The following is a 21,835-nucleotide window of genomic DNA, read 5'->3' on the forward strand; positions in this document are numbered from 1 at the left end:
CCCCTAAAAAGCTGCGGATCGAATCACCTCCCACCTTCTGAGTCTCCCGTGGTGTCTTGTACAGACTACTCAGGAGGCACCATGGCCAAGCGGCATGACCTGAGGCAACCAAGATATCACTCTCAGTTTCCTCCTCTGTGAAATGGAGGTCTGAAAGGGAAAATAAGGTAGGTTTGTGAAAGCTCCTGGTGTGTGGACGTGTAATAAGAGTCTGCTCAGCCTCCTTGTTGGCAATGAATTGCTGAGACAGGCTGTGAGCTCAGTGGGGTCAGCTGTAAAGCCGGTTAAGAGTATCTGCTACAGTTTAGTCTGGCAAATTCCAAAAGAATGCCCTGTCACTTCCCCGGAATGTGTGTTTAATCTTTCTTATTTTTAGTGATGCCATTCATCTTCTTGGACGTGTGCTTTACGCTTTGGCAGAGCTGGTTCCCGCACATCACGACTCTAATAAACACATTGTGGGTGATGATCTGAGCATCCTGCACAGATCCTGTAAGAAGTCACATTTTCGATAAAAACCCAAAGGCAGGAACAGCAGCATGGACTCCGTGGAGAGTCAAGAAGTACTGACAGGTCATGTCTCTCCCATTGACAAGCGGGTGATCCTGGCTAAGCCCCTGTACCTCTTTAAATACCTTTCCTCTCCATTCTCTTGTTTCCATACTCAGTCACTGCCCCAGTTCAGGTCTGGTCTTCTCTCACCAGCACTACTTCAGGAGCCTTGGAGTGGCCTCCCTGCTGCTAAGAGTTGTCTTTCTAAAGCCCAGGTCTCATCAGCTCGCTTCTCCACTTACACTATCAATGGCTTCCCTTATACTGAATACAGAATTCAGGGTACCAGGCTCTTCACAATGTGGCCTCCTTCCTACCGTTCCATCCCCTTGCAGGACATTCATTCACATTCTAGCTGGTTAGAGTCGTCTCCCCTGTGAGACCTGCGGTCTCCAGCCTCTCTGCAGGCTGCTTTCCACCTGGAATGCTCTTCCATTCATGTCCATTTGACAGACTCCAATACTGCGCATCTTAAAAATGTTCAGACCCTTTGATCCATTAGTTCTGTACTTGAAAATTTACTCAAAGAAACATAAAACACAGAAAAAGTTTTATATTCAAATATGTTCACTGCAGAACTGTTTATATTGGTAAAGAATAGAAATATCCTAAATGTCTAACCATAGGGCAATAATTAAGTAAATTATGGTCAATCACAAAGTAGAACACCGCAGAGCTATGAAAAATGATAATATATCTGGCTGTCAAAGTGTAATTTTCAAAAGTTAAAAACATACAAATATATACATACAAATACATAGTGAATATACTTTAAAGATTTATTTAATTCATTATTAAGCAGGATGGCAAAGCTACTTCGAAGAAGGATCTGAAAATGTGTGTAGTCACAGAAGAAAAAAAGAATGCTGAAATCAGATAGAAAACTGGTTAATACTGTATAGGGCAATAAACTATAACCTTTAGGATTATATTTCCTGCCAGACAGAAATCATTTTCATCTTAACTGGCAAAAGGCATTGATAACTTATCAGTCTCCTACAAGTTAATATATAACTTCACAGAATCTGGGCCCTAGAGAGCTAGGCAGGCCTGTTAAACCTTGTCTCAAATTTTCATGTGTGCAAGGATCACATGAAGAACCTTGTTAAAATGCAGATTCTGAATTCGTGAGTCTGGGAGGGGGGCCCGAGATTCTACATGCCACATAAGCCTGCTGGTGATGTCAGGGCTGCTGTTCCAGGACCACACTTTGAGTAGAAAGGGGCTAGGGAATGTTCCAGTGAGCCATCGAAAGTACATGCAATCATCTTTTTGACGGATTTCCAAGTTTTAAGTACTTTTGAAAACACGATAACATGATAAAAATGATAAGTGATAAAGTGAAAAGAAAATCAGCATATCAATTTAATATCTAGAAGACTTCAACTGTCTAGACAAACGGTAGGAAATTTTAAAAGTACATAGGCGTTTTTTAAGATTATGAGTACTTTTTCTCTTTTTTATTACCAAATCTATTACCAAGATTTTATTTTTCCTTTTTCTCCCCAAAGCCCCCCGGTACATAGTTGTGTATTTTTTTAGTTGTGGGTCCTTCTAGTTGTGGCATGTGGGATGCCGCCTTAGCGTGGCTTGATGAGCTGTGCCATGTCTGTGCCCAGGATTCAAACTGGTGAAACCCTGGGCCACCTGCAGCAGAGCGCGCGAACTTAACCACTCGGCCACGGGGCTGGCCCCTTAAGATTATTTTTTAACTGAGCATTTCAAAGCCAGATTTTAGAAAAACTTAAAAAGGGAGATTCTGCTCCCATATCTCCTCTCCCAAGAAGCCTGATCTACTCCTCTCTTTTCAGCAGAATTAATCATTCTCTGAGCTGTCGGAAACAGCAATTTTCAACCTCTTTTATCAGAAAAAACCTACAGTAGCATCCTGATGTATATAATAGAAAAAAGTGGAGATTCTCTGGTTGTAAAGAAGGTTGGCAGTCAGAGCCCAGCCTGCTCAGTCTCCCTTCCCAAGCCTGTCCCTCTGTACCCCAGCAGCCCCTGAACCAACTCAGGGAACCCACAGCTCCACAAAGCTTAGTTTGAAAACCTCAGCTGAGCACTCCATAGTCCCAGCTCTAAGTCCTTCCCACTCTGTAAGGTAGTGATGTATCTTCCTGTTGATGGACTCCAGTACACTGTGAATTCTTACAGAACAAGGACTCAAATTGCACGTTCCCCTGTCACCTAAACCAAGGTAGTGATTCCTTATGTGATTCATGAACACATAAATTAATAAATGCAATGTCCGTTCTGCCATAGCCTTAGATGAAGCATCAATAGGATTCAGTCTGCAACAAAAGAGATGATGGGATCTGAACCTGGAGTCTCTGAGTGTGCTTCTCTTCTACTTTAAAAAATATATTTGCAAGTGTTATTTCTTTTGGGAGAGTCCTGGCCATTCATCCATCCCTGTGCGCAGTACCCCCCATCTGTCTGTCCACCCATCTGTGCATCCACCCCATTTGTCCATCTGTCTGTCCACCCGTTCAACAAATGTAGCAACTACTATGTGCCAGGCACTGTAGGGGCTCATTGATGAATAAAGGAAGCAGTCTTTGCCCTCATGGAGCTTCCACTTCCAGAAAATATGGGCCAATTAGACACATCAATGGAAAATTACAATTTTGGAAAGTGCCCCAAGGGAGAGGTTCATGGGTATAAAAGACTGTGAGACACATGGCAGTCCGAAAGAGTTCCTTGAGGAACTGCTTGAGCTGAGAGTTAAAGAATAAGCAGAAGTTAACTAGTCCAAGAGGAGAGGGAACATCATTCCAAGGAGAAGGAGCAGCACGTGCAAAAGCCCTATGGCAGGAGTGAGCTTGGCAGGGATGAGATGAGGCTGGAGGGGGAGGAAGGGCTGGAGGCTGGTTAAGAATTACATGCTTTATCTTAAGAGGAATGGGAAGCCAACGGAGAGTTTTAACCAGGGGAGTGACATGATTTGCATTTTGCAAAGAGCACTCTAGCTGCGAAATGAATATAGACTAGAAGGGAGAACTTCATGTGGGGGTTTAAGGAACAAATAGCCCCAGTAAGAGGGTTGCAAGGAATGTGGTTTTCCCAGGGGAGAAGGTGGTGTGAAAGGGGGGAAAAGGCTGAGGTTGAAGGGGAGTCTGGTTTTAGAGGGTGGTAGGAGGCTGAGAGATGGAGAAGGCAGAAGCTCTGACCAGTGAAGGGATGGATGACGGCACGGCCGCAGACTGAAGATGGAGGGCTTATGTGGTGGACGTTAACTAATAAAGTGTAAGGAAATGAGGAGCATGAGGATTTGCCTCAACAGAGCCTTTGAGGAGGACAGACAACAGGCTAGGCTGATGGTAAGCCCAGCACTGGGCATCCTGCCTGCTGCTGTAAAGCTTAATGTACCTGAGGTTTGCAAGCTGGCATCAAGGAACAACCAGGAGCCAACTTCCAGTCTGAGGCAGCTGGCAAACCTAAACCACAGTGCTTGATCCACTTCTGTGTTTCAGGAAACTTTTACATTCCGACCATTGCAAATATACCTAATGCCATAGCTGGAAATGCTCAGGTCTCCATAAGGCCTGAGAACATGACCTCAATGGGGGTACCCCTGGCCCAGGCCTCTGCTGGATGGAGGGCTTCCAGTGCTAGGGGGATAGTTCAGTTAGCACCCCCCTGAGGGGAGGTTCGACCCCAGACCCAGGTCAGCTGAAGGTCAACTACAACAGCAAGATGCTCTCTGCAGTCAACATCACTCACTCACACACACACACACACACACACACAGGGAAGGAATTTATGTAAATTAAAAGTAGAAAGGGGAAAACATCTGGGACAATGGAACGACATTTTCACCTGCTTCTGATTACATCTAATAGCCAGTGGGGGTGTAGGGAAGGGAGTAGGGAGAAAGGCTGTGGGAGCTGGGACAAACGTTCTCAGTGGAACCATGTCTTAAATTGCTCTCAGAACATACCCTTCAGAAAGCACCCAGCTCAAGGGAGCAGGGAGACTTCAGGGGACGACATCAACAAAGAGAAAATAAACTGCATTTGGCAAGATCGAGGTTGTAAGTCTGTGCTGTGATAAACAGAGATGTCAAACACGCCCACACTTGTCAGGTGCCGGGTTTCAGAAATTCCTTGCTCTGTTAGAATTTCCAGAGGAATGGGCTGGGCTGGTGTTAATTCCTTTGTTGTTAATAATGGGTCACATTTGTTGAGAATTTACTGTGTGCCAGACACTGTGCTGGGAGGTTTAATATCTACTATTCCTGGTAATCCTCACCACCGCTCTTTAAAGGGAGGAGGAGAATGCAGCTCATTTAACTCAAGCTAGCAAGGGCCCTGGAGAAGTACTTCTTGATGAGTAGCTGTGCATGTGATTAGGAATCAGGCCACAACAGGAAGAGTTCCAGAATCAACAGACCTCTAAGTCAGAACATGGTGTGCTCCTGAGGCCCCCAGAGCCAAGGGTCACTCCTAAGGCAAAGGGCCAGCTGTTTACCACCCATGACTGTGTTTCCTACCACCTGCTCAGAATGGGGTTCCCACTGTGTGTGGGCATGGGGCAACAGGACAGCACAGGTCAGAGGAGCAAAAGATTAGGGTAGACTCAGGGCTTGCAAATGGGCAGGCCTGGCAGCCAATCTTGGCTCTTCCACTGACAAACTGTGGCACCTCAGGCTAGTAGGTCTCTTCACCTTCTGGAGCCCGAGTTTCTCCAACAGAAAATGGGAGTAATAATACCTAGTTCACAGGAGTGCTGTGAGAGTGACAGGAGATAACCACATCAAACACCCAGCACTCACAGAATAGAACATATACAAACGAATCTAAAACAATGAAGTCCTTATGTATAGAGAGACCTGGAGCTACACGTGGGGCAGAGACTATTCCATCTGCGTCAAATGCTGTAGGTTCTCTGCCCAGATCCCCTCAGCTTCCTCTATCAGTTCTCAAGGCCCAACCGCCAGCTTCTGCATGCTTTCGCTTCCAGTGGAGGGCAGCTTTTGGAAGTCACTTTCCCCCAGCGTGCATCAGGAGAGAGTGAAGTACCTTGGTTGGCACTTACTAACTCCCGGGGCCACCCCTAGTCAACGACTGACAGGTACAGGAGTATGAAAACCCAGCTCCCTTGCTTCAAGGTGGACCAACTCTGAGGTGTTCCCCACGGGATCAGGCTGAGGCCAGGGTTCTCACCCTCACTACCCTTCTTCCCTTCCCCTATCCTGTCTCCTCACCGCCTTCCTGGTCTCACCAGGAGCACTTCCTTAATAAGCTACTTGCACACACATCCTCATCTCAGGGTCTGCTCCTCGAGAATCTAACCTAAGACACCATCTGACTTCATCTGGAGTGCCTGACCTTCCTCTGTCCACTTAGAAAATTCCTTCAGGACTTGTTCTGGGGTCACTCCTTCCATGCGGCCTGCCCTAACCTCTTCAGCACAGGCACTCTCAACACATGACCATACTGTGCTGTGTGCACATGTACGTCTGTCTGGCCATGGATATGTGTGCATTGTTCACCTGTTTGTGCTATGGAAGTCTTGAGGGTAAATAATTTTTCTCGTTTACACTTATTGGGGGTACAATGTGGGTCTAGGGAGAGAATTTGATGGACTGGACAGCAGCCTTGTCTTAAAAGGCAGCCTTCCAAGGCAGGGTTTCCCAGGGCTCCCTGGGACCCAAGGGGCTCATTGAAGGGGTGCAGAAGCCACCAAGGGAAGGTGGAGATAAAAACGGGGGGAGTTCCAGGTACCCTCCCTCTGATTCAACCAAAGTATATTTCAATTTAGAAATAAGTTCTGTTGTTTAAAAAAAAATAACGATGATGATAATCATGATGATGACTGGAAATCATCGGTTTAGAGTAAACTGACGAAGACTTGAGGATTTGGGGGAGGGAGAGGCTTATTCTTCATTTGGTTCATCCTGTCCATGGCTGTCTCTTTACATGGTGAGAGCCACTGTTAACTGAATGCCCATGTGGATGCCCCAGGCAAGGGGCTTTTCATTAAGATGCCATTTGATCCCTCCCAACCGTTTAGGAGAGACATTCCATACATGTGACTAGCACAAATTGCCACATTTCTGCTGATATAAACCTATCTGTCCATGTCTATCCCCTCTGCTACAATCATTTCTTGCCAAGTGACAGACACAACATTCTAACTAGCTTCCTTAGTTCCACCCTTCCCCTCTACAATCCATCGTCCACACAGTAGTCTGTGATTTTCAAAGAATATACATTGGATCATGCCATTCCCTGCTCAAAACAGAAGCTTTCAAGGGCTTCTCTTTTTAACTGCCCCCTGGCGTTACATGGCCTGGCCTGTCTTCCCTCACAGATGCCTTCACTGCTCACCAGTGCCTGCCACACTGGTCTCAGCTTTGAACACAGCAAGTGGTTTGGGTTTTTCTACAGCTTGCCCCGAGCCCCATCTGGGTCACTCTTCCCCAAGTCTGGCAAGCTAATTCCTTGTCACTCTCCAGGTCTCAGCTTCCTTGGAGAAACGTTCTTTGATCCCCTCAGTCTAAAGCAGGCTGCTCCCATGAAACTAACCTCAATTTGAAACAAACCCTTTTGTGCTTCCTTGTGTACTGCCTGTCGCCCCCTCACTCAGCTCTGGGAGGGCAGGGACCATGTCTATTTTGTTCCCTGTTGCATCCCCAGTGCTTGGTACAGGGCCTGGCCCTCAGCAAGCCCTCAATAAATATTGATCAAATGAACAAGCAATTGGTGACCATTAGGAAATATGGCTCATGTGTTTTGGCAAACTATGCTGGGATTTTTCTCAATTCCGTATGGTTATAACTTAATTCTCACGTCGGGTGGTGGGTCAGGAGAGGAGGACCGCCCACCAACTTTTGATGATGGTACAGGATGGGGGAGGTGGTGATCTTCCAATGACCCTCTTCTTCATCCTACATCTCAATATAACTTGAGGTTCAAGGGGGAGAAACTCTCTTGCCATGTGGAATATAATTTTAACTGTAACTGGCCACATAACGGTAAAACACAAGTCACAATCCACTTAATGACAGTAAAAATTGCACAGTTTGCATCAAGAAGCAGTACAACAAAGGAACTATAAGAAGCATCTCTTGGAGTCAATCTGTTTACCATGTTAGATGACATCCCTCTGGTTGAGATACCCTGGCTTGTGTCTTTGGTGGGGGGCAACTGCAGAGAGCAGAAGAAAGGGCAAATGTCCAGGGAGTGGAAAGCGGTTCTCCCGTGTTAGAGAAGAGGAAACTGAGGCTCCTAGAGCCTACCTGATACCCAAAGTCACACAGTTAGGATGTGATGGCGATGGATTTGAACCCAGGCTTCTCTGATTCCCAAGGGAGACGCAGTGCTCCCTATTCACAGAGGGAAGGCCAAACTGGAAGGACTGACTTCCCGAAAGGGCCAAGACCGGGAATTGAACCTAAATGGCTTCAGAGAAATTGAAGCTGGAACTTGCTGTCCTGAGCAATTAGTGCTTGACGGGGCAGGTTCATTTGGAAGTGAGAGCCTGGATACAGTCTTCATTCCGGTGTCTGATTCAGACTGAGGAGGGAAAGCCCCAACTGGGGTGAGAAGAGCCAGGTCCAGCCCGAAGGAGCTGGCTGGACTCCAAGGACACCTGGTAAGTTTTAACAGAGATTCTTTAAAACAAGTCAATTCTTTCTTTTCCAAACTGGATATTCTGCCTTTGTCCAGGCCCTCTCATCCAAGAAGGCTCAGTGCTTCCCATGAGCCTGAGGGCCTGCAGGGGAGATGGGGAAGGAACACCAGGCTGGGAGTCAAGAATTCTAGACACTGTCCTTGGCTCAGTCTGTGAGATCTTGGGCAAGTCCCTTCTTCTCCCCAAGCATCAGAGGCCATTTGCTCACTAGAGGAAGAGGTTTAGTGGTTCTACTCCAGGAAGGGCACAGCGGAATCTCCGGGGACTTGTTAAAATTATGACCTGTCTTCCCCTCTGCAGGGTAAGGGATGCCGATGGCAGTGGGCTGCATGAGGGAGATGAACACATCTCTGGATATTCGGTTCCCATGGCAGAAGGGGAAAGGCCCCAAACATTTGCCGTGTCAAGTCAGCAAGGAACCATTGCTCATTCAAGCACATTATTTCTTAAAACAAAACAAAACAAAACAAAACAAAGCAAAAAGCACAAACACTCCTCAACCATCTTTGGACAAAGATTTCTCTGCTCTCTCATTAAGGCTGCAGCGTGCCCAGGAAGTTACCAGCAACAAAGTCCTCTAAATGATTGAACAGGTACTCTGCTCAGATGGGAGCCCTAAGAAAAGCCAAGGGTTAGCTGGCCCGATACTGACCCTCCGAATTAGAGAAGCACACGGAGCGGACATTTGTCACTTTTTAGCAGACTAGAATTGAACCCCTTCCAGTGCTGGGGAATCTTCCTCTGTGTGAATCTCAGGGTGAGGGGGAGGCTATGCTACAATAGCTGAAAAGGCCAGCGACCTGCTCTCCCTGGGGTGCCTGGTCCCCGGGTGACAGGTACCTAATCTCAGCCAGTGAGAGGCTCTTCCTAGGACAAGAGGCTGAGAGAAGCGAGGGACAATTGTGTCCAGGTCACCATGCCAGGCTCTTCCTGTGGCCTGACTGAGCCTGTCGTCCTGGCCCCAGGTTTCTTGATTCCTCTCATATCCACAGTCTGGTTCTCCAGCCTTCCCGGCAATTCTGAGAGCAACCAGACATCCTTCTAATCCATTCTGATTCTGTCGAAATGAGAGCCAGTCCCTCCTGCCTGCTGCGTGCTCCACAAGGCAATGACTGACTTATTCATCTGTGGATTTATGTGTTTATCATATATTCTGAGATTCTCAAATATCAAGAAAATAGGTTTGCTACGTAATTCATACAAGTTTCCCAACCAGCCTGAGAAGGGAGTCTGGGGCCGTGGCTCGCAGTAACAGAGCTGATTCCGTAGATTATTGGTTTGCTTTGGGGGAGTTTCAAGCCTCAGTTGTTGGTAACTCTCCCTGAAAAGTAAGAAGGGTTGGGTTGAATAGAAATCCAACATATTATTGACACCTGGCAACCAGCACCAAATGCAGGCCCACAGGTCTCACCTGGAATTCTCAGGTTTGGATCTACACAAAGCCAGGGAAACTTGGTGTGCTTGGTCTTGGACAAATGCTCACACTCACCCGGAAGTACCCCCGATCTATTGATTAATAAACAGGGCAAATGTCTCAAGAATCTATTACACATTTATAGGTATTCACCCAAATGCTCTGTAAAGCACTTCATACCATGGCATAAAAATAAAAAATACAAAGAGTCACAGGAAAATTATTTAATTTCCCTATCAGTTAAATTTACCACCAGGTACACTTTAGGTGGTTAAAAATCTGACTGTTCTCCTGTTCACACCCACACCCTGCTCGATACCAGCTGCAAGAACATTTCCTATTCCTTCCAAGGCCATAAAAATTTGGTGCCTAATCTAAAATCTTGTGAAATTTTGCCTGATTTAAATTTGGTGGCTAGCCTCTATGGAAATTTCCCCTCAGATGGACGGTTGACAGAGAGCCAGGCATTCAGAGGAATCACGCAGGGAAGAACACGTTTGCTCTAAAAAGGCAAATCTTCCTACTCAGAGTTTTTTTGCCAGGAAAGTTGAGAACAGATTGCAGAACTTCATCTTAGCTCATCGACTGAAAAGGCAAAGTCATGGAAAGGAGGGAGAAGGGGGAGTTGTGGAATTCTGATGGGTGTTACTTTTTTCTTGGGAGTACTGGAAAAAATCAGTTGAAATGAGGGTTTCCTCCAAAGAACTCTTGATAATGAAAATATGGCCATCGTGCTCAAAATGGAACAGTAATTAACGGAAATGGTATTTTGGGGGTGTACAGATGACTCAGAATCCAACAATGGGATGTTAAGCAATGTCTTCCTGGATCCCACAGCTCAGTGTTCCAATTGAAGGCAATGTGCCCAGTGATACATTTTTTTTTCATCTACACAAGGCATTCCACCTGTAGGAAACCTGTTAATTATTTCCATTAGCTCTTAAGTGGGGAGACGGTGGTCTACCAGAACATTCTAAACCTCTCATGTTGGGCGTGTATTTCATTCAACTTTTTAACCGGAGTTATGACAAGGAGGAGTGAATCACCATTCTCCCTCACTTCTCAGGTGAAGGCCTGAATTAGCAGTGAAATGGACAAGTAGGGAGGAAAAGGCAAAAGCCAACTCCAAATATTTGGCTTGCCAGAAGAACGGACCCTACATAGTGAATGACTCCAGCATCATTCTATTTCATCCCATTCAGTTTCAATAATTAAAATCACTGCTTGAACCATTTCTCAATGTGAACAGAGGAGGAAAGGTCTACATCTGACAGTTCTTACCTGCACTGAGTATGAAATGCCCAAGCCCTGGTGCAGCTTTAACATCCCTCACCACTCACGGATTCATATTCATTCTGTGCTAGCTGATGTTCTTGTCTCTTGCTCACCATAAATAGGAACAGGATTGACATTTCATTGAGGTCCCCAGAGATTTATTTTCTATAGGAACCCTCCCCAACCAGGGTCTTACAACAGTGGGCTTTGGGTGAATCTCCACCCTAACATTTAGACATGTGGTGTCCCCACTGTTATCAGAAAATAAGTTAATCTTTTCTTTATAAGTAAATAATCTTTGTGAATTTATCACTTTTCTAAATTTTCCACTGCAACACTGACTCTTTCAAGAGAGAGTAAAGTCTCCTTTGAGAAAAGATAAATTCCAAGGGAGGAGATGCAAAAAGGGAGCATGATTACACAGCTCATTGGCCAAACCAGTTCACGGACTGCTGTCTCCTCTTTCTGTCTGCCTAGGATCTGAATGTGGGGGTCAAACGATGAGCCTCCCTACCCCTGAAAAACAATAAAAGGCAGTACAATTCCACTTTCCCTCCAGGCTTGCCCACACCCCCACATCCAAGCCTCTGGTTGTGGCACCCTCCCATGTCTCTGAGGCCTGCATGCCAACTGCACTTTATGGAGGACAGGGGGGTAGATAAAGAATGAAAGAGAAGGTTTTAGGACTTGGCAATTTGGATGTGACCTCTTTAAGTTATTCAAACAACTTGTTTTTGAAATACCCAGTGTTTATCAATGGAGCAATGTGATTGGGAAAGCAGATGAGGTTTCAGGGAAAGGTCTCAAAAAGATAAAAATAGTCTTGGCTTCAGAGTGGAAATCCAACCCCTGTCAAGGGTACTTCCAGACTGTTTTTCCTTTGGTCAATCACAGTAGGGAGCTTTCACATAATAGTCGCATCCTTAAGAACAATGCTATCACAACAAGAGCAGACCACAGAAGTTCTCCACGGGGGCCTGGAAGCCAAGGCAGGCACGATCTTCGGTCTACCACAAAGCCAATATCTTGGCTCAGAGAATGTCTTTACCCTCAAATTCCAGCACCAAGTCACCCAGATTCCCTCACCCTCTGAGAGGGCTGTCCCAGGGGTGGCTGACTCACCGCTATCTCTTCTGGGTTGCCATTGGCTATCTCCACCACCCTTAGGGCTGGATCCACCTTCACCTTGGCACGGGTCATGAACTGAATGACAGATGAACTGTCCTGTGGAGAAAACAACACAACGATCTTACAGTGGTAAGATTTTTCAATAACAATGGCTGGACCTTGAGGTACCAGGCAGAACTGAAATTCCAAGATTCCATGCAGACCAGACAAAAATTTTATTACTGAACTAGATACCTCCTCATCCCAGGCACCCACACACACAGATTTCTAGTCTCTCTCTTGAGAATTCTTTCATATCATGGTAGATGCTGAAAAACTGTGGAGTTTTGCCAACCTTCAACACATGCAAGCTCGTGTGCTGTGGTTTCCAAGTGGTAAGAGCCAGATATTTGGATATTGATATTGACATATTCACAAAAAGTAGAGAATAAAACCATTCAATTGTATCCAACAAATCCAGACCTGGTATTCCACAGCAGGCATCTGATGTGTATTTCTCAAGCATCTTCCTGCCCTGCCCACAACCCTCAAACCCTTCACATGAGTTACTTTTAACTCTGTTCTTAAATGAAACTGTTTTGGGGTCAAAACCATCTAACATGGAAAGAGGGCACCTAGTGGAAAGATGAGAATGGGTGCAGCATCTGGCTTATAAATTAGGCGATGACCTGAGGAGAAAGAGGACTGGGGTGGGAGTGGGCACATCCAACACTCAGGAAGACGCCATCGGCCAGATGCAGTCAGAAGCCTTAGCGTGGGCTCACATTCAAAGCCACTAATCTAGATAATGAGAAAACAGCTCCAAGGCAGGGATGGAGAAGAAATTTGGAAAAAGACAGGGGTTGGCAAAACTATGGCTTAGGGAAGAGTCAGAAGCTCAAGCCGGTGGAATCGGTGGTGCTGCACTGACTGCCGAATGGAGAGGCAGCCCGGCTTCTGTCGTGGAAACGCAGGACAGACAACTGGAGCATTTGGCCTCCCACCTGTGGGTGTGGCTGGGACTCTGCCAGCAGGGTATCCTGTAGTGTGTCCACCCACATTTACTCAGCCTGCCTGCCACGCAAGGAAGTACAGTCACTTCTCTCTCAATGATGGGGATGCGTTCTGAGAAATGCATCGTTAGGCGATTTCATCATCGCGTGAGCATTACAGTGGGTACTTACACAAACCTAGATGGTAGAGCCTGTTACACACCTAGGCTATATGATACTAATCTTATGAGGTCCGTTGTTGACTGAAATGTTGTTATGCAGCATGTGACTGTATATACCAGATGCCAGCTTTGACCCACTTCTCGCTAAATCTACTCAAAACAATGAAAGTGGAGGACTTTTTCTATAGAAAACAGTTCTGAGGGGGCCCTCTGCTCATTTCTGCCAAAAAAACCACAAAGACCTTCCCGGGAGGATGCACAGGGAGGCCACTTTGTATATTTACCTGGGAAGTAGGCACTAATTATTGTTCTTTTTTAAGACAGCAATAAAACACATTTTAAGTGCTTCTGGGAAGCTTGTCACTCAAAGGAACTGCTCCAGTTAGCTCACATTAAGCAGTAAATAATTTTGTATGCAAACAATCTTTTACGAATTTAATGGTTTTGCAAATTTGTGGTTTTATGTGTCAGGATATACTGTATTTCCAATCTTGGATAATCATCATCATCATCTTCATCTTGGAATATTAATATTGACAATAATAACAACAACGATGAGATGATTATGATAATTGTCAAAGTTAAAGGCTGAGCAGATGAGGAGTCTGCCACAGGACAGGCCCCAGTGCTTGTAGAAGAAGAACACTTTCAAAGAAATCCGAATCCTCTGATAATCTAAAAAATCAGATCCTACATTTCAAATGAAAATTTGTTAAGGTCAAAACAATAGAACCTCAAATTCCCTCATCTGGGACTGGATTTTGAGGTCTAAGGAAAACAAACACAACTGTAGGCCCAGGCAAACCACAAGGCTGGCGCTGCTCCACATCCTTAGGGAGGCTGGGAGGATTCCTGGAGCCATCTCGTGCTCCACTCCCCAAGGGAGGTCGTGGCTGACTTCAGGGGACCAACCAGCATTTCAAGCTCCAGGAGCAGCTGGGGCCCCAACTGGCTTCCAGGTCAGCCTTATTCTAGGCTTGCCTCTGTACCTGGAACTTCTGGTTTCTGCTGAAAGGGTCCTTTCAGGGAGAATGATCCTCCAACACCCACATATGACACTCCCACGGCTTTCTCCTCTCTTGGGGTGCAGACTGGGCTGGATAGCCCATGGGGACAGCATAGGTGGGACATGTTCCTTGGCAAAGGGTCACTATTGATCACTGAGAGAGAGAGATGCAGAAGACCAGGCCACAGAGCTGTGTACAAGGAAGGCTTGAGGCCTTGCAGTTAAATGAAGCACAAATGACTGAAGTGCAAGCAGCAGCCATCTGGGTTGATGGTGAAGGAGAAGTCAGACTGGCTTTCCACCATCAGTGCCATAATCAGGGCTCTGTCGACAGTGGAAAGTGTGGCATGGGGAATAAAACTGTCATCAGAGCCATTTGTCAAGAAGGTGAACAGGATGGGTGAGCATACAGACTCATAGTCCCTCAGTCTGACCTGGGCACCCATGCCAGGAAGGCACTTCCTGTGATGCAGGCCTTCTAGACTCCCTTCTGGGGTCGCAGGATGCCAGTGGTGCTCTAATTCATGCCTGGTCCTCTCCCAACACTGTCCTTTTGTAAGGGAGAGGTACAACGGGGAATCACTGCTGCGTGAGCCCAACTTGCCCCAAACCAGTTTCCCACCAAAGGCAATCGGGGAAAGCAGAATTGTGCACCTCTCTCCACGGGTGTGTGGGGGCTGCACCAGCTACAGATGGAAAGTGGGTAAAACATCCCATACCTTCCAGTGCCTGTGACTTCTCAGATCAGCGTGTTACTGCCATGCCTAACTGAAAAATAACATTGGAATGACTTTTCTAAGGATATTCATTCATATACTGACACGTTTATATGGACTAACACATTTGGTTTTTCCCCAAGGAAAATAAATAGAATCTCTGTGGCTAACAAGCATATTTTGTTTTATCTTCACCTGTGATTATTTTTAAAGCATCTCGTTGGATGTGGCCTTTCATACTTAGCAGTTCTTATGTTAAAATAAATCTTAGTGGATTTGTATGATTTTTGTGTGTGTGTGGCTCTTCTTCTCCTCAAAGCCCCCCAGTATGTAGTTGTATATTCTAGTTGAAGGTCCTCCTGGCTGTGCTGTGCAGGACGCCGCCTCAGCATGGCCTGACGAGCGGTGCCATGTCTGCGCCCAGGATCCAAACTGGCGAAACCCTGGGCTGCCGAAGCAGAGAGCACGAACTTAACCACTCGGCCACGGGGCCAGATCCTGTATGATTTTTTTAAGGGCCACCAATTCAATAACTGAGGTATTTTTTTATAAATCATTTTTGATAAACTTTGATAAAGTCATTTTGATAACTAGCAAAGTGACCTGAGGTTCAAAAGTTGGACTTCTCTGAAGCAAGGGGTTAGCAAACTATGACCCATGGGTCAAATCTGGCCCTTTGCCTGTTTTCGTAAATAAAGTTTTATTGGAACACAGCCATGCCCATTTGTGTGAGTATTATCTATGGCTGCTTTCACAATATAATGGCAGAGCTGAGCAAGAGACTCATGGCCCATAAAGCCTAAAATATTTACTACTGGCCCTTTATAGAAAAGGTTTGCCAAACAGATCTAAAATGCAGTCCTCAGACCAGCAGTATTGGCATCACCTGGGAGCTTGTCAGAACTACAGAATCTCAGACTCCACCTGCAGGAATCTGTGTTTTAATAATGTCTCCAGGTGATTCCAATGCAAGCTAAAGTCTGAGAAACTTAAACGTGCAAACACAACACCTAGGGAGCTTGTTAAAATGAAGATGCTGATTCAGTAAGTCTGGGGTGGAGTCTAAGATTCTGCATTTCTAACAACTCCCAGGTGATGCTGGTCCTGCTGATCCTCAGACTACACTTCGAATGGCAAGGGTCTAGTATTTTTCCCTGCCATCCTCCAGCATCAGAATTACCAATGGTACTTGCCAGGAAAGTTTTAAAAGGGGCAGGCAGAGTTTCATGAGGAAACCAATTCAAATCCTTTTAAATGAACCCCAGGAGTGCAGTTCCATGGGACTTACCTTCTTCAATATTTCTGTGTTCAGCAGCATGTAAATATCTATAGTACGACTTTCTTCTTTAGCAAGTGCACTAAGGTTACAGTGCATTGTTAGGCAAGAAATTCCTGGTTTTTCACAGTCCTGAGAAGAAAAATCAGAAAATCAGCAAACGATATTAAGAACAAAGATAAATCCATGGCAATTTATAAAACAGAGGGCTCCATGAGCTTCTATTCTGGCGACTAAGGCAATTCCAGGCAGATGAAATCCACAGAAGATGCAATCATTCCTTCTTACCACCAGAGGGCAATCAAGGGCTTGCCCACCGGGTGTGCACCAGAAGATGTCTGCAAGTGGAGCAACTGGGAGAAGGGACCTTACTGGTTTATCCGACCAAAAAATTGGATTTCTCACGGAGAAATAATTGTTTTTAAAAAGAAACACATTTACTCATTCCGAACACATTCATCTTATGAGTTTTGAACACAAGATGTATTTCCTACATTATGTAACTTCTTCCTGTGCAGGGGCAAATACACTTTTATGCCCATTTTTTTTAGGTAGGGCCAATTAGAGGGCTAAGAAGTCACAGGAGTAAACAAAAATATATGCTTCACCAAGAGAACACATTAATTAGCAATAGAAACCTAAATTCCAAATTTAAGTTACAAAAGAGGAATTCTTCTATTTTGTATCATAGGATCCGAAACGTATATACATATCTTCATGATGTTTCACCCGAAGGGTAAAATTTTCAACCAGACACAGAGTTGCATCTGTCAAACAACTAGTTATCACTATATCTAACAGTTCTAAGGACTCTTAAAAATAGTTGTATCATCAGTACTATCTAAGTAAAAAAATCCCAATCTTCCGAGTGGCAAACAGTCCCACTTGTTCTACAGGAAAAAGAGTGAGGAAGAACATGTGAATGAGATGTGTATAGGCCAAAATAAGGAGCTGAAGAGATATAATCAAAGATATGGGGGAAAGGAGGCTGTGGAAAAGCAGTACGATTCCATCTTTAATACCTTCACTTCTTAAAAAAATTGAGGTATAACTTGTGTAGTAAACAATAAATCTTAAAGTGTCCATCTTGATATGTTTCTACATGTTTATACCTAGATCAAGACGCAGAACATTTCCAGGACCTAAGCAGGTTCCCTCATGCCCCCTCCTGCTGATCTTCCTCTAAAAGTAACCACGCTGCTGACCTCCACTGACACTGATAGCTTTGCTATTTCTAGACTCCATATGAGTGAAACATTACAATATGTATCCTTTTGTCTCTAGCGTCTTTCATGAAATATTATGTCTGTGAGGTTCATTCATGTTGCTGTGTGTAGTGATTTTTTATTTCTCCGTAATATTTCAGTGTATGGATACACCACAATTGTTTACTCAGTCTTCTGTTGATGGATATTTGGATCATTTCCAGCTTTTGGCTATAGAAAGATTGCTGTGAACATTCTTGTCCACGTCTTTTGGGAGACACAAGTACTGATTTCTCTTGGGGATATACCTCAAGTGGTATTGCTGTGTCATAAGTGGAATTGCTGGGTCAGACAGTATAGACACGTTTAGATTTAGTAAATATTGCCCAACAGTTTTCCAAGGTAGTTGTACAAGAACCATCACTCTTGATTAGATTCAGCCTAGTTGGAGACGTGTTTTACTTTGTGCTTTGTGGGTTGCCAAGCCACCATTCCTCTTTGCCAGGCAACGGAATTTGGAATGTAAATTTAACACTTTGATAGAAATCTCAGGCTGAAAAATAGGAGTTTACTACAGTCCTTGTGACTTCATAAGCCGATTGATTAAAACCAGATTTGGGAAATCACAAATGCCAAATAGAAAACCGGCCTCTCACCTCAGACTTCCTAGTGAGGACCACCCATTTTAACCCAACCAGTAAGCAAATTCTCACCAAGACTTTTCTTCCAGATTTTGTGAAAAAAGCAAATATCGTATGGAAGATATTTTCTTGTTCTTGAGGGATGATGCAGGGGGTTGGGTTTTTCTGGAAAGAACAGTTTCCTTTCTCTTGGCCCACCTGAAAATGAAAAGAAATCTATCAGAGTGGTCCGTCCCAAGAATGGCTGATGAGCCTGGAATCCCTGATTGGAGAGGTGATGCCAGTAGAGCCCAAAGTCAACTTTTCCCCCTTGCCCATTCTCTGGTGGATAATAAGGGCTGAAAAGCTGAAAGGCAGAAGCAGTAGCATTAACAAGGCCAAATAATAGAAAATGTGGATCCTAAGTTCTTAAATAATTCAGATGAGACTAGGAAATGAGATGGGACTGGGAAACAGTAAGACCTGAGGAACAAAATAAACCTTACACTTCATGGTTTCCAAAGCACATTTACAAAGATCCTTACAGCAACTGTCTGAGAGGAGCATTCATGTTCTTTGTCCAGATGAGGAAAATGAGACTCAGGCTAAATCACTTGCCAACAATCACAGAGTCCAGAACCCAGGTCTCCTGAGATCAAGCCTTTATGCATGGTCCACTGCCAGAGGGTCTCAAACTGTGTTCCCCTAGAGTGCTGTGAAGCCCCATATTAGTCTCCCTAGAAAGGAGAAGGGGCATCCAGCATGACTGCCCATCTCTGCTCCAAACTAGGGCATCAATCACATATAATGTCATTTAAAACAGGGTTCTGGTACCAAAAAAAACAGTCGGTCAGCCACCACCACACTGAGCCATATATGGAGCTTATATGCCCAGTGAGCTCTTGGTGAGTTATCTGATTTTGCTTCTGGCACCAAATCGGCTAAGCAACAGCAACATTAAAAACAAAACAAGAGTCTACAGTCTTCCAAATGGATTTCTTCAAGAACAATACAATTTCTGATGCCTAAATTGAGAAACTGTTGAAAAAACGAAGTCTTCTTTATATATCATCATATCACATTGGTTATAGCTGAAGACTGGACATGACTCAAGGTCAAGTTGCAAAATTAATAATTAGTAATTCATAATTTAGGACTGTGTTTATAATCCCATTTCTAACCAGAATCATCTGTTTAAACTGAACCCTCCTATCTTTAATGCCCTTGAGTAAAATATAGTGTGTTTGAGTTTGTTCAAGAATGTTTCAACTTCTCATTAAGATTTATTTTAAAATTTTTACATAAAGAAACTTCTAACTTAAGCTAACAATGCTAATCTTTTAATGAACTATAAAACAAGACCCTCAAATTTGCTAAATTAATCTCTTTTTTATCTTCGGTCTGAATACATGCCAGGATTTGCTATATATGCCTGAAAATAAATAAGATGAAAGTTTATTTCCTCAAATTAAGTTTTAGAAAAGAGAGTGTCGCCTTTACAAATCTCTCACAGTTTGGGACTTACTATTCTTAAAAGCATCTCATAATTTGGTACTCTCAATTGGTTTATCTGAACCACAAAATCTGGGAAGACACATTAGCCAGAACTGGTCTCAGTCAATGTTGACTTTTGAAGCTTTGAGAGGTCACTAGAGGGGATTAATGGAAAGGAGGCAATGAAATTTAACAGAGATTTGGTGATTATTCCTGGGGTGCACTTGTTGTAAATTGTGAGTAATATTTTAAAGTTCATGTTAGAAAGCAAAACATAAATTGCTCATACAGTGAGGATCACGAATAATCACTTGCAAGACAACTGAGAAAAACAACCACTGAAATATTATACAAATAGGTATTTGTGTCTTGCAATAAAATTTCAGCATCAAACAAAGACTTAAAATGCTCCGCATTTCAAATAAATTAGATGATCTGAAGATGATACATTTTGGAAAACTGTTGACTGAAAAAACGGCTTAGTAATGAGATACATGGATTTCAAAAGATGCATATTTGCATAAAATCATTTTATGAAATGTGTGAATGGAAAGTAATACATTTTTACATAATTTTAAGTAAGCAACTACATGATTAGGTTAAATATAAGTAGATGACTACTTATTTTTCTAACTTTTTTTTATTGAGGTAAAGTTTACATTCACTAAAATGTACAGATCTTAATGGAATAATTTGATGAATTTTGACAGAAATCACCCACATAACTACCACCTCAGTGAAGGTACAGAACATGTCCTTCTTGTCCCTTTTCAGTCAACCGCCATCCCCCACCCAAAAGGTAACCACAGTTCTGATTCTTACTAAGCTGGGAAAAAGTCTGTTAAATTTACCTCCTTAGGGAAATGGGGGATTGGATTATTTGGGGCTGCCCTCTATTCAGGCCTATACAACACATCGTGGATGGAAAACATTTACAGTCTTCCAGCATTTGAGAAATTGTGCGTGCTCATGTTCTTAATTCCAACCATTTTTCACTCTGAAGCATGTGGGTCTCCATTTTCCCCGTTTGTCTTTTGGAATGGACATTTGCTGAAAGGCCACTGGAAAGATGGTCCTTCTCCAGCCCTGTGGCATTCACATTCCTATGTTAAGATGACCAGGCCTGGCCACGCAAACACATTTGGTCTGGGTTTAGAGAAACAGAACCTCTGGGCCTTGCAGGATGCATCCATCCCTAATTAAAATCAAGGATGGCACAGAGTTCCTCCTGGCTCTGCAAACTGGTGCTTTGAGTTTCCAGGCAGGGAGAAGTGTGGGAGCAGAGCCCCACCTCAGTCAGTTTCACCATCATGCCTAGGGTGTGAGGAGCCTGGCGCTGTCAACCTCACACGACGCCAGCACAGAAGGGCAGGGAGCTGGAATGGCCGGCCAAGGGGGTGAGAAGCAACTGAAGCCTCAGTGCCAACCCTGTGGGGCAGAGACATGGCTCAGAGCTTCATTTTCCTCTTCGCCTTTGGGAGGCTTGGGCAGCCTGTGAACATGGTGATGATGATGATGTGATGTGATCCGATGTGAAATCTGATCTGCCCCAGTGGAATCTGGAGAAGGGAAGCTGAGACTGAGTCTGTGGTGAATGAAAATCTCAGCCAGTTGTGCTCCTGACTGTGGTTACATGGGAATCACTTCAATCGGCGAAAAGGACGTTTTCCTGGAAGGTTCAGGGTGGTCCTCTTTCAAAAGGAGATTGAAGGTTGCTTAGTGTTGCACGGGTCTGATTGGGACCAGCTAATCTCATTGTAGACTCTCTCTCAGCCAAAGCTGAGCAGCTCAGTCCCTGGCCAGGGTCATCAAGGGGAGGGATTTTTGTGTGCATCAGACAGACATGTATGCGATAACCACAATAATATCCAACACTTGTTCAGCCCTCACTGTGTGCCAGGCTCTGAGTGTTTTAAATATTTTAGCTCATTCAGTCCTCAGTCTACTGAGAGGAGTGCCATTACTATGCCCATTTTACAGATGGAGAAACTGAGAGGTCAGGGGAGGCCAGGTCCTCCAGCTGGCAGGTGGCAGAGTGGGCTGGAGTGCAGGCCATCCAGCTCCAGAGATGTTTGTAACCATTTCCCTGCCTCTCAGGCATGGAGGCTGAGGATGGGGATAGGGTGGGGGAATCATCGAGGGGTGGAGGCAGAGGGAAACCATTCCTTCCTGTTCTTACCCCAGTCAAAGGGAAGGGACCATGAGCCTAGAAGCCTAGGAATCCCAGAGTCCTCCATCCTGACCCATTTCTGCCACTGAGCAATAAAACAACTCCTCCCCAGACCATGAGAGATAAAAGTGCCTGCTGGCTGGGAGGCCAGGCCACTCTGTGCTGTCTCAGGCTGGAAGGGGAAC

At 44.6% G+C, this 21,835-nt stretch overlaps 1 protein-coding gene across 1 annotated transcript in view; it reads right to left on the bottom strand.

Annotated features, from left to right (window-relative positions):
* Positions 1-21,835, bottom strand: part of ITGA9 (integrin subunit alpha 9) — a 330,548-nt gene that overhangs the window by 18,281 nt on the left and 290,432 nt on the right. The window contains exons 24-26 of the mRNA XM_046668517.1: positions 18,080-18,205; positions 16,174-16,293; positions 12,005-12,106 (exon numbers count right to left, since the gene is read on the bottom strand). Of these exons, the coding sequence (XP_046524473.1) occupies positions 12,005-12,106; positions 16,174-16,293; positions 18,080-18,205 (348 nt within the window). The remainder of the gene's footprint in view (positions 1-12,004; positions 12,107-16,173; positions 16,294-18,079; positions 18,206-21,835) is intronic.

The sequence above is a fragment of the Equus quagga genome, chromosome 1, assembly GCF_021613505.1.
Source record: "Equus quagga isolate Etosha38 chromosome 1, UCLA_HA_Equagga_1.0, whole genome shotgun sequence".
In the NCBI taxonomy this organism is placed as follows: Eukaryota; Metazoa; Chordata; class Mammalia; order Perissodactyla; family Equidae; genus Equus; species Equus quagga.